At 42.7% G+C, this 13,691-nt stretch overlaps 1 protein-coding gene across 1 annotated transcript; it reads left to right on the top strand.

Annotated features, from left to right (window-relative positions):
• The first annotated feature begins 5,172 nt into the window (after positions 1 to 5,172).
• On the top strand, positions 5,173 to 5,671 carry LOC102406334 (c-Myc-binding protein). The gene has a single exon (XM_044924029.1). It carries the CDS (start codon positions 5,173 to 5,175, stop codon positions 5,482 to 5,484), a length of 312 nt encoding a protein of 103 aa, XP_044779964.1. The 3' UTR covers positions 5,485 to 5,671.
• Positions 5,672 to 13,691: the final 8,020 nt, after the last annotated feature.

The following is a 13,691-nucleotide window of genomic DNA, read 5'->3' as shown; positions in this document are numbered from 1 at the left end:
ATATGATATTATACATGTTTCAATGCCATTCTCCCAAATCATCCCACCCTCTCCCTCTCCCACAGAGTCCAAAAGACTGTTCTATACATCAGCGTCTCTTTTGCTGTCTCATATACAGGGTTATTGTTACCATCTTTCTAAATTCCATATATATGTGTTAGTATACTGTATTGGCAGAGAAGGCAATGGCACCCCACTTCAGTACTCTTGCCTGGCAAATCCCATGGACAGAAGAGCTTGGAAGGCTGCAGTCCATGGGGTCGCTGAGGGTCGGACATGACTGAGCGGCTTCACTTTCACTTTTCACTTTCATACACTGGAGAAGGAAATGGCAACCCACTCCAGTGTTCTTGCCTGGAGAATCCCAGGGACGGGGGAGCCTGGTGGGCTGCCCTCTATGGGGTCGCACAGAGTTGGACACAACTGAAGCGACTTAGCAGCAGCAGCAGCAGCATACTGTATTGGTGTTTTTCTTTCTGGCTTACTTCACTCTGTATAATAGGCTCCAGTTTCATCCACCTCATTAGAACTGATTCAACTGTATTCTTTTTAATGGCTGAGTAATACTTCATTGTGTATATGTACCACTACTTTCTTATCCATTCATCTGCTGATGGACATCTAGGTTGCGTCCATGTCCTGGCTATTATAAACAGTGCTGCGATGAACATTGGGGTACACGTGTCTCTTTCAATTCTGGTTTCCTCAGTGTGTATGTCCAGCAGTGGGATTGCTGGGTCATAAGGCAGTTCTATTTTCAGTTTTTTTAAGGAATCTCCACACTGTTCTCCATAGTGGCTGTACTAGTTTGCATTCCCACTAACAGTGTAAGAGGGTTCCCTTTTCTCCACACCCTCTCCAGCATTTATTGCTTGTAGACTTTTGGATCGCAGCCATTCTGACTGGCGAATTTCACCTTCTTTAAACTTAACTCCGAGGTTAAACTTACACTCAGACAGATACATGCATATACCAATTTATTAATCTATAGACAATTCCAATTCAATTAGAAAATTTGTTTCTTCGTTCATGTATAAATCTTCAGGGAAAATCCTTAGCTGACGTCTGATTTAGTTGCACAAACCTGTTGACAAAGAGTACATACATGCTTTGTCAACTTGTCCAACTCTTTGCGAGCCCGTGGACTGTAGCCCTCCAGGCTCTTCTGTCCCTGGGATTTTCCAGGCAAGAATACTGGAGTGGGTTGTTGTTCCTTCCTCCAGGGGATCTTCCTGACCCAGGGATCAAACCAGCTTCTCTTAAGTCTCCTGCATTGGCAGGCAGGTTCTTTACCACTAGTACCACCTGGGAAGCCCAACAAAAAGTACAAGAGAAATAAAGTCAAGGCCAGAAAACATGAAGAAAAAATAATATAAAAATAAGTATGAAGAAAAGCTTTAAATAGCCAGTTGTGACTTATGTTTTCAGACAAATATCTGGTCCAAAACAGCTGAATGGTTTCTTAACAAATAGCAAAAATAAAGATAATTTAATACTTAGTTCTTGAGTACTATTTTGGCCTTTTAGTATTCAAAGATATGCTTAAGAAAAATGTGGTTTATTTTACTGGATTAACTTTCAGATAAATGGTTTAATAATGTTTATAACACGTAAACTTTAAAACTTGTCTCCACCAGCTTTTAAGCATATTGTATTTCTACTGCCAAGAATTTTGTAAAAGTTCCTAATTTGTTCAACCAGAAGTGACAGAGCCATTCCTTTCTTTATATGCAAACAGTAGAACTTTGAAAGCTATTGTCTATATGGTGAAATAATGAAATAAATATTATAAGAAAAAACTGAATGATTCTGTGCATACAGTGATTGATTGTGAAGAGACATTAGAATACAAAAATAGTGGACAAAAACTGAGCCTTTCTCTGTATCCTGCAACCTATGCTAAATTCAGGCAGCTTAATTTCTACACCATCCGCCTATTGTAAGTTAGAATTCATTTGTGCCCACTAGACGTGACTTTATATAAACATCACATTTTCACCCCTAGGGGCATCCCCGGTGGCTCAGATGGTAAAGAATCTGCCTGCAATGCAGGAGAACTGGGTTCAATCCCTGAGTCGGGAAAATCTCCTGAGAAGGGAACAGCAACCTACTCTATTATTCTTTCCTGGAGAATCCCATGGACAGAGGAGCCTAGTAGGCAACAGTCCACAGGGTTGCAAAAAGTTGGCTGCAATCATGAAACTGGTCACGAGTTAATTGCTTGATCTATCTGATGCATGGATAGATTGGGGCACTCACAGCGGCACTGGAATAAACATTCCCTAAGGTTCCTACTAATTAGAAGTCTATGATTTATCCAGTGAAGGCTCCTTAGCCTGCAAATAAAGGCAAAATATGAACTGAAGCTTTAGAGCAGGTTTCAATATTAGTACTGTATATTGGAAATTTTCATGTTTTTCAAGTATTCCTGGCTAGGTTACTCATAAAAATAAATTACTAGATGCCAGGATGTAAGTGTCTGCTGGGCCCAGCTGGGCTAGGCCCTGCAACCAGAGAAATGCCAGCAATTCAGATAAAACTCTAAAGGGAGCAAAAGGGACCACAGTTTCCAAAGCAGGGAAAGAAAAAGGACAGATGGAAAACGTTGAGCGGCCTTCAGCAGTACATCCTAAGGGTCAGAAAGGAACCAGGTTGATTTTTCACCTGGCTCAGAAAGAGGTGGAAATGAGCTGGTTGTTCAGTCTCTAAGCTGTGTCCGACGCTTTGTGACTGCAGTATACCAGGCCTCCCTGTCGTTCACCGCCTCCCAGAGCTTGCTCACACTCATGTCCATGGAGTCAGTGATGCCATCCAACCATCTCATCCTCTGCCGCCCCTTTTCCTCCTGCCCTCAGTCTTTCCCAGCATTGTTACTGAGTCCAGGCTCATCTGCTTACCATACAACAGGCCAATGAATCCGAGAGAAGAGGGTTGAGGCAAGGAAGAGACTTTAATCAGGGACTCAGCTGACAGAGAAGATGGCAGGCTGGTGCCTTAAAATAACTGTCTTATCGGGGTGGATGCCAGGTTGTTTTATAGCTCAGAGATGGAGGAAGGTGAGGAAGCAAGGTAAAAGGGCCATTAACCTTGCAAACATCTCTTAGAATGGCAAACCTCAGGCAGAGGATGTGTTCATTTCTTCCTGCCATCCACAGGCGGACAAGCTTCTGAACAAAGGCACTGTAGTTTCACAGTCAGGCAGAGGGGCAGGATGCTCTGAGGTAGACCGTTCTGCATGATTATAAAGCAACTAAAAGCAAATCAAAGAAACAGTTCCAACATGGAGTCAGAATTGGCTTCTTCTCTGCAACAGCATCAGGGTCTTTTCCAACGAGTCGGCTCTTCCCAACAGATGGCCAAAGGATTGGATCTTCAGCTTCACCATCAGTTGTTCCAATGAATATTTAGAGTTGATTTCCTTTAGGATTGACTGATTTGATCTCCTTGCTCTCCAAAGGGCACTCAAGACTCTTATCCAACACCACAGTTTGAAAGGATCAAAGAATTGATGCTTATGGTCCAACTCTTCTCCTTGGTTCAACTTCTTCCTGGTCCAACTCTCACAACTGTGCATGACTACTGGAAAAATGGATGACTACTGGAGATGTGATGGTTGGATGGCATCACCAACGCGATGGATTTGAGTTTGAGTAGGCTCCGGGAGTTGGTGATGCACAAGGAGGCCTGGCATGCTGCAGTCCATGGGGTCTCAAAGAGTCAGACACAACTGAGCAACTGAACTGAACTGAACTGACTGGAGATGAGCAAAAAGGTGAAAATGGCTAGGTTGCACCCACCAGAAGACCTCCTCCTGCTGGGGGCCTTTGGGAACAAGAAGAGCTATTCACTTCCGAGGAAGTCTTGCCCAGGCCCCTGAGCCACCTGCCCATCTCCTTTATTTGCTGATGCTGAGTCAGTCTACAAATTTCACTTGATTGACCCAATGTAGACAGGCATCCTGGGCTACCAAAAGTGAATGTCTACACTGCCTGTAAAATATAGACCCCTGGGCAAATTGTATCACACATTGATCTTTGAAAGAATGTTAATTGCAAAAGAATAAACACATCTCCAGCAGAGAGAAGAGGCCTCTACCTTCCAGGCTGACTGTACAGACTTGTATCCATGCAAGCATCTCTCAGAGCCATAAACCCAGATCTATTTACAGTGTGCTGTGCATTCCATTGAGTCAGGCCAACGGAATGTGTGGCTCCAAGTTCCCAAGTGTGATGTGCGGTCTAGAGGGTCCTGGAGTTAATGTGCTGATGCTTTTGTGTAATTAAATCAATACCGACATTTTCAAGGCAGGGAAGGAGACATTCTTATTACGGAAAATCTCAAACATAAACAAGAGAGAAAACTAGAGGATGAGTCCTCCTTTGCCCACTGTTCAATTTTAATAATATTTAACAATCCCAATATTTTACTGATCTTTGTTTGCTTTTTCCACCTCTCTCGCTCTCTATCTCTCTCTCTCTCACACACACACATATATACACTTTTTTTTCTGAACTATTTTAAAATATATCTCAAGATGCAGACGTAGAAAATGCACTGTGGACGCAGTGAGGGGGAGGAAAGGGTGGGACGAATTGAAAAAGCAGCATTAACATATGCACACTGCTGCTGCTGCTGCTAAGCTGCTTCAGTCGTGTCCGACTCTGTGTGACCCCATAGATGGCAGCCCACCTGGCTCCCCCGTCCCTGGGATTCTCCAGGCAAGAACACTGGAGTGGGTTGCCATTTCCTTCTCCAATGCAGGAAAGTGAAAAGTGAAAGTGAAGTCACTCAGTCATGTCAGACTCTTAGCGACCCCATGGACTGCAGCCTACCAGGCTCCTCTGTCCATGGGATTTTCCAGGCAAGAGTATTGGAGTGGGTTGCCATTGCCTTCTCTGAACATATATACACTACCATATGTGAAATAGAGAGCTAGTGGGAAACTGCCGTATAACACAGGGAGTCCAGCCCGGGGCTCGGCCATGACCTCCAGGGGTGGAGTAAGGCTCCTGAGGAAGGGGATATATGTATACTTATAGCTAAATCACTTCATTGTACAGCAGAAACTAATACAATATTGAAAAGCAATTGTACTCCAGTTTTTTAAAAAATTGGTAGAGTAATAATAACCAAAATAATAACATCTCAAGTGAAAAAAAAATAAAGCAGATTATGGCCCATTACAAAGCCACCGACTTGAAGCACGAGCAGTTCTGGAGGTACTTGGAGAAGTCGGGGGTGCTGGACACGCTGACCAAGGTATTGGTAGCCTTATATGAAGAACCAGAGAAACCTAATAGTGCTTTGGATTTTTTAAAGCATCACTTAGGAGCTGCCACGCCAGAAAATCCAGAAATAGAGCTGCTTCGCCTAGAATTGGCAGAAATGAAAGAGAAATATGAAGCTATTGTAGAAGAAAATAAAAAACTGAAAACAAAGCTTGCTCAGTATGAACCACCTCAGGAGGAGAAACGTGCTGAATAGGATTCTTCTCAGTTGAAAAGACACTGAAAAAAATGGTTTTGTATGACTCGAATAGTTTGTACAGTATATAATCTTTTCTGAACAGATGCTATAGCACTCTTTTAAATATGTTAAATTCACCTATCACACGTTAACTGTTATAAACACATATACTTAGAATCACCAATAAAAACTCAGTATAACTTTCTTTGGGTCTTAAAAAAGCAGGAGAATCAAAAGTGAATCCTGGAAAGAAAAAAAAAATATATAAACACAGCCATCGAATTCATTACCTTAAAAGACATTCTATCAGTCTGACCAGGAATGATGGTACTGGTTGTATTTTAGCCAAGGAAGTTTAGCACAGAGCTATTCCTTGGTTTAGCTCAGGATTATGAGTACAGGTACAGTCATTCTTTAAAATGAAGATGACACTGTGGTTTTATATTCTCTGTAGGCAGCTGGAGAGATCTGTGTGATACACGATGCTGTTTCATGGGGGTCTCATGAATCTTCTGCTCTTGTTTATATTAGGTGGAACGAATGACTCTTTGCCACCACTTTGCCTTAGATAACTGTGTGTCTGCCAGTATGAACTCTGACACCACCTTTCCTTCTATGCAATCATGCCCTATCTGATACTGTTGCCTTGCTTTACTGTGCTTCCCTGGGTCCCAGTTGCACATTGGCCTTTCTGTGTTGTTTTTCAATTTCCTGTAATAGCAGTTACCCTGACTGTAATTTATATAAAGAGGATCACACTGTTCCCCTGCCTTACTTAGTTGCTTAGCGGAACACAGAACAGAGGCAATATAAAATTCTGGGTTCACGCACAAGCCTGGATGACAAGGGGAATGAGCCATATATTGTGGAAAATTATAGTTTGTGGGTATAATTATATAGTGCTTTTTCCCCCTCAAAGTATTTTTCTAGCTTTGAATTCATTTTATCTTCATTATCCCTGTGAAGTAGGTAGGCAAGTGTGAGGGGAGGTGGGGTGCTGAATCTTTAGGCCAAAGACAGATACGACTACCAATTATTTACCAATTGTAGAACCTTGGGCACATTAGTTAATTGCTCCAAGATTCACTTTCCTCATCTGTCAAATGAAAATAATATCTGTGCTGCCTACCTCACAGGGTTGTTGTGAGGGTCAAATGGAATGTATATGAAAGATTTGTAAATGGTAAAGCACTATATTCTTGTTTGTTAGTCCTTTTTCCTTTCTTGGAAGACCTACAGTCAGATGTTTTTGTGTTGTTCTTCACTTCTTTGCCTTATTGATTGATTAGCATTATTAAGAAGTAGCCCTATTTCATGTACTTTGTCCCCAGTGTTACAGAAATGTCCTTATTTTTTGGTTAAAACACACAGAGAAAACCATACAATGAAAGCTGGTTTTTAACCAGCAGAAGCCTCAGCACCTGCTGGAAGCTGTGACCAAGCCAATTATAAGGGCATCTTAATTAGTCACAGTGGCAGGAATGTGGCCGTGGTCTGTCTCTTCCAGTCACAGGTTTGTTTTTGTAGGGGAATCAGATATGGCTGGAAGAACATTTACTTGAATTGGTTTATCTTTTACCAGTTTGAGTGCCTCCTACAGGGACAGCAGTGGGCTGAGTATTATAAAGATGAATGACTTGAAGTTAACTATAAGACATGTATATAATCACAATGTGGGATAGGATGTGCTAAGAACGATAAATAATAATAAAACATGGCCTCGTGGGGGGTTTTGGAAGAGAGGGAGACATGGCTTCTTTAAGCAGTTGGTGTCGTAGTCCCTTTGTGGACAGGCAAGTAGAAATTTTTTCTGGCAGCCAACCCTTATTTGCCTTTTTCCCTAATGAGACTGGTATTAATAATTATGTAAATCAGATGATTGTCTCCTGTACCATCCTTTTGAAAAATGGCAACCTGTGAGTTGGATAATCAGACTCTTGGGGGGAACTGACATGTTTACACTGCTGTATCAGTCAGTGCTATGTAAGAGCTCAGGGTGAGCCTGGCCTCTGCAGGTCCTCTTCAACATTTCTATCAAGGATCTGGATGAAGACAGTACACATGATGCTCAGTGGAGTAAAAAAAGGATCCGATCTGTTCAGTTCCTGCTGTTCCAGCTGCCTTATCTGTAAAATGTAGATTTCATATCTTGCCTATCTCACAAGGTGTTCTAAGGATTAAATTAAATATAATGGATGTAAAAAGTAAAAAAAAAAAAAAAAGAAAGCATATCTCATGTATCATGCCATTTTGCATGTCAATATTTCAGAAGACATCTCTAACTGATAGCATGAATTTTTCCATGATTGCCTTTACAGTCACACCTAACAAAATCAGCGAGGCTTCCCTATTACCAGTTAGTATCCGCTTTATATTTAAATTTCCCCAATTGTTTCAGAGACGCCTTCTTGTATTGGTAGTTACAATGTTGGAATCGCTACCCAGACCAGTCCTGTGTTGCTATGGTTGTGGGTCTAATCCAACAATTTCAAGCTCTCCATCCCCTTTGACTTCCTTCCATCCCAGTGGCAGAGCCAGAGGGCAAAGGGACATACAATTCAGTTCAGTTCAGTTCAGTTCAGTCGCTCGGTCGTGTCGGACTCTGCAACCCCATGAATTGCCGCACGCCAGGCCTCCCTGTCCATCACCATGCAGTGTTTCCTTTATAATATTACGGTTCGTCACCCTTTCCAGTGTTCAAAGCTGAACTCGATGTGAGCGCCCTCATGACCTTTGGGAAAATAACCATAATCCGAATGATAGCCCCTCTCTCTCCCCTCCTTTCACACAATGCACATCTAATCGTCCTTCCTAACTTCCCACCTCTGCTTTCTGGTACCCTGTAAGCTGTTTCCTATTCCCTTTCTTTCTGCAATGTCTCTGCCCACCAAATCTCATGGCTTCAGACACTGACCTCCAAAAGACTAACCCTCCTGACACCTAAGCCATCGCTCTGGTCAAGTCAGGGTTATTGGGCTTGGTCAGGAAATATTTAACTGGTGTTCATACCAGGAACTCACCTTCTGAGTCTCTGCACTTTGCCAAAGAAGCAGGGAGGCCATTTGTCCTTCAAGATCTGCTATTTGTTGACTTGCAACCTCACCTAAAATAGCATGCATGCATGTTAAGTTGCTTCAGTTGTGTCCGACTCTTTACAACCCTGTGGACTGTAGCCCACCAGGCTCCTCTGTCCATGGGATTCTCCAGGCAAGAATACTGGAGTGGGTTCCCGTGGCCTCCTGCAGGGGATCTTCCTGACCCAGGTATCAAACCTGCATCTCTTGTGTCTCCTGCATCGGCAGGCAGGCTCTTTACCACTAGCGCCACCTGGGAAGCCCACCTAAAATAGCAGGGTGGCTCTAATGCTAAGCCCATGCCCACCAGCATTGCTGTCCCGCGGCCGTTAGCTGGCCACACAACAGTCAGGCTCCACCTCCACAGAGCTCTCTTTGGGAAGCTTAAAAATGGCACCTTTGTGGTCAAAGCAAAAAGGGAAAATCATACCACTCTTTCCAACTACATAACTAGTTTTGAGGTTTTATACCAAGTTCTGTTGTGACTTTACAAGTCACAGTGAAAACATTTCACTGCAGAAAGGCTGTGCCCTTCTGGAGAGCTTTGAAGTGACCTTCAAGTGGCTGAGGTGTCAAATGAACCAGAATCACTCTGTGTTAGGACCCATTTGGTGTGCTTATTAAAATAATCCCAGGACCTGCTTTCTTTTCGTTTATTTGCCTTTAAAAGAAGCATTTTACTGCATTCCAACCCAGAATCTTCCTTTACCAACACCTACCTGTCCCTGTGACTCATGACACCGCGTGCCTGGTCCACTCATGGCAGCACCTGCCCCATGCCAGGCCCACCGACCAGGCTCACCTTGTGTCAATCACGCTCTTTCCTTCTACACAGCCAGCCTGCAGCTCAAGACAACATCCTGGGAGTTTTTCAGTTATTTGTTAGCTAATTCCTGCTCATCTGGAGACTATTTCTGAAAGTGTTCATTAAAAAGTAAACTCAGTTGAGGTAAGCCAATCACCAAAAGCCTGATTCCACTGATATGAAGTATGCAAATGAGTCAAAATCACAGAAATAAAAAGTAGAATGGTGATTGCCAGGAGCTGGAGGAGAGGGAACTCATGTTCAATGGCTCTGGAGTTTCAGTTTTGCAAGAGGAGAAAGTTCCAGAAATCTATTTTGCAATAATGTGAATGCATATTTCTGAACTGTACACAACCAAAGTCTAAGGTCATAAATTTAACTTGATATGCTTTCACCACAATATAAATAGATAAGAAGCTAGAGAAACAAATAAATAAGAACTCACTTCAAGCAATCTTACTCTGATTTGGCCTTAACCCAAAGATAAACACCTCTGACAGCTTTACAATTCTCATTTTTACACGACTTTTCTTTTGTAAATGAGAAAACTGAATATTTCTCCTTTCCGACCATCTGTCACCAAAGTTAGTTCTCAGTTTTGGGTTGTAGCAAAAGAGCAAATTAGCCAAGATGGTGGCGTCAGGCTCTGTTATCCCCATGACCTCTTGCTTTCACTCCATGTTTTGTAAATACTGAACATGTAACAGCTGAGATCACGTACAGCACTGTGCACGCACGTCACAAAGCATTCGCTTGGCCATGGGCTACTTTTGTCCCCCAGAGCCAGTCCCTCTCATCAGGAAGCTTCCACAAGCCTCTTATCCTTCTCCATCAGAGGGCAGACAGAATGAAAACCACAATCACAGAAAACTAACCAAACTGATCACACGGATCACAGCCTTGTCTAACTCAATGAAACTATGAGCCATGCTGTGCAGGGCCACCCAAGACAGACTGGTCATGGTGGAGAATTCTGACAAAATGTGGTCCACTGGAGAGGACAATGGTAAACCCTTCAGTATTTTGCCCTGAGAAGCACATGAAAAATATGAAAAGGGAAGAAGATACAACACTGAAAGACGAACTTCCCAGGTCAGTAGGTGCCCAATATGCTACTGGAGAACATTGGAGAAACAGCTCCAGAAAGAATGAAGAGGCTGAGCCAAAGCAAAAACAACGCCCAGTTGTGGATGTGACTGGTGATGGAAGTAAAGTCTAATTCTGTAAAGAATAATATTGCATAGGAACCTGGAATGTTAGGTCCATGAATCAAGGTAAATTGTGTGAGTCAGTGAGTGAAAGTAGTTCAGTCGTGGCTGACTCTTTGCCACCCCACGGACCACACTGTCCATGGAATTCTCTAGGCTGGAATACTGGAGTGGGTAGCCGTTCCCTTCTCCAGGGGATCTTCCCAACCCAGGAATCAAACCCAGGTCTCGTGCATTGCGGTGGATTCTTTACCAGCTGAACCACCAGGGAAGTGATCAGACAGGAGATAGCAAGAGTGAACACCGACATTTTAGGAATCAGCAAACTAAAATGGACCAGAATGGGTGACTTTAATTCAGATGACCATTATATCCACTATTGTGGACAAGAATCCCTTAGAAGAAATGGAGTAGCCCTCATAGTCAACAAAAGAATCCAAAATGCAGTACTTGGGTGCAATCTCAAAAATGACAGAATGATCTCCATTCATTTCCAAGGCAAACCATTCAATATCACAGTAATCCAAGTCTATGCCCCAACCAGTAATGCTGAAGAAGCTGAGGTTGAATGGTTCCATGAAGAATTGCAAGACCTTCTAGAACTAATACCCCCAAAAATAATCCTTTTCATCATAGGGAACTGGAATACAAAAGTAGGAAGTCAAGAAATAACTGGAATAACAGGCAAATTTGGCCTTGGAGTACAGAATGAAGCAGGGCAAAGGCTAACAGAGTTTTGCCAAGAGAATGAACTGGTCATAGCAGACACCCTCTTTTAGCAGCACAAGAGATGACTCTACACATGGACATCACCAGATGGTCAACACCAAAATCAGATTGATTATATTCTTTGTAGCCAAAGGTGCAGAAGCTCTATACAGTCAGCAAAAACAAGACCAGGAGCTGACTGTGGCTCAGATCATGAACTCCTTATTGCCAAATTCAGACTTAAATTGAAGAAAGTAGGGAAAACCACTAGACATTCAGGTATGACCGAAATCAAATCCCTTATGATTATACAGTGGAGGTGACAAATAGATTCAAGGGATTAGATCTGATAGAGTGCCTGAAGAACTCTGGATGAAGGTTTGTAAAGAGGTGGTGACCAAAATCATCCCCGTGAAAAAGAAACGCAAAAAGGCAAAATGGTTGTCTGAGGAGGCCTTACAAATGGCTGAGAAAAGAAGAGAAGTGAAAGACAAAGGAGAAAAGGAAAGAGAAATCCAACTGAATGGAGAGTTCCAAAGAATAGCAAGGAGTGATAAGAAAGCCTTCCTCAGTGATCAAGGTAAAACAATAGAGGAAAACAATAGAATGGGAAAAACTAGAGATCTCTTCAAGAAAATTAGAGCTACCAAGGGAACATTTCATGCAAAGATGGGCACAATAAAGCACAGATATGGTATTGACCTAACAGAAGCAGAAGATATTAAGAAGAGGTGGCAAGAATACACAGAACTATACAAAAAAAATCTTCACGACCCAGATAATCATGAAGGTATGATCACTGACCTAGAGCCAGACATCCTGGAGTCCAAAGTCAAGTGGGCCTTAGGAAACATCACTATGAACAAAGCTAGCAGAGGTGATGGAATTCCAGCTGAGCTATTTTAAATCCTAAAAGATGATGCTGTGAAAGTGCTGCACTCAATATGCCAGCAAATGTGGAAAACTCAGCAGTGGCTACAGAACTGGAAAAGATCAGTTTTCATTCCAATCCCAAAGAAAGGTGATGCCAAAAATGTTCAAACTACTGCACAATTGCACTCGTCTCACAGGCTAGAAAAGTAATGCTCAAAACTCTCCAAGTGAGGCTTCAACAATACATGAATCGGAAGTTCCAGATGTTCAAGCTGGGCTTAGAAAAGCCAGAGGAACCAGAGATCAAATCGCCAACATCCACTGGATCATTGAAAAAGCAAGAGAATTCCAGAAAAACATGTACTTCTGATTCATGGACTATGCTAAAGCCTTTGACTGTGTGGATCACAACAAACTGTGGAAAATTCTTCAAGAGATGCGAATACCAGACCACCTTACCTGCCTCCTGAAAAACCTGTATGCACGTCAAGAAGCAACAATTAGAACTGGACATGGAACAATGGACTTGTTCCAAACTGGGAAAGGAATACATCAAGGCAATATATTGTCATATGCAGAGTCCATCATATGAAATGCCGGGCTGGATGAAGCACAAGCTGGAATCAAGATTGCCGGGAAAAATATCAATAACCTCAGAAATGCAGATGACACCACCCTTAAGGCAGAAAGAGAAGAGGAATTAAACAACCTCTTGATGAAAGTGAAAGAGGAGAGTGAAAAAGCTGGCTTAAAACTCAACATTCAAAAACCTAAGATCATGTCAAATAGATGGGGAAACAATGGAAATAGATGGGGAAACAATGGAAACAGTGACAGACTTCATTTTCTTGGGCTCTGAAATCACTGCAAATGGTGACTGCAGCCATGAAATGAAAAGATGCTTACTCCTTGGAAGAAAAGCTATGACAAACCTAGACAGAATACTGAAAAGTAGAGACATTACTTTACCAACAAAAGTCCATCTAGTCAAAGCTATGGTTTTTCCAGTAGTCATGTATGGCTGTGAGATTTGGGCTATAAAGAAAGCTGAGTGCCAAAGAATTGATGCTTTTGCACTGTGGTGTTGGAGGAGACTCTTGAGAATCCCTTGGACAGCAAATCAGACCAAACCAGCCCATCCTCAAGGAAATCAGTCCTGAATATTCATTGGAAGGACTGATGGTGAAGCATAAGCTCCAATACTGTGGCCACCTGATGCGAAGAACTGACTCATTTGAAAAAGCCCTGATGCTGGAAAGATTGAAGGCAGGAGGAGAAGGGGATGACAAAGGGTAGATGGTTGGATGGCACCACTGACTGGATGAACATGAGTTTGAGCAAGCTTTGGGAGCTGGTGATGGACAGGGAGGCCTGGCGTGCTGCAGACCATGGGGTCGCAAAGAGTCGGACATGACTGAGTGACTGAACTGAACTGAACTGAATCAGACACAAGCTCCACCTGGAAAAGCCCTTGCGACTGTGCTGCTGGGTTATATTGTTATGTCTCCTGCTGCGGCTGCTGTGCCAGCCAGGAGAGAATAAACGCGTCTGCAGTTC

This window comes from Bubalus bubalis, chromosome 10 (genome assembly GCF_019923935.1).
Source record: "Bubalus bubalis isolate 160015118507 breed Murrah chromosome 10, NDDB_SH_1, whole genome shotgun sequence".
NCBI classification, from domain to species: domain Eukaryota; kingdom Metazoa; phylum Chordata; class Mammalia; order Artiodactyla; family Bovidae; genus Bubalus; species Bubalus bubalis.
This window is presented reverse-complemented; position numbering and strand designations above follow the sequence as displayed.

What these genes read in the sequence shown, in the direction of transcription:
- LOC102406334 (XM_044924029.1), top strand. Translation starts at nt 5,173, where the DNA reads ATGGCCCATTACAAAGCCACCGACTTGAAGCACGAGCAGTTCTGGAGG.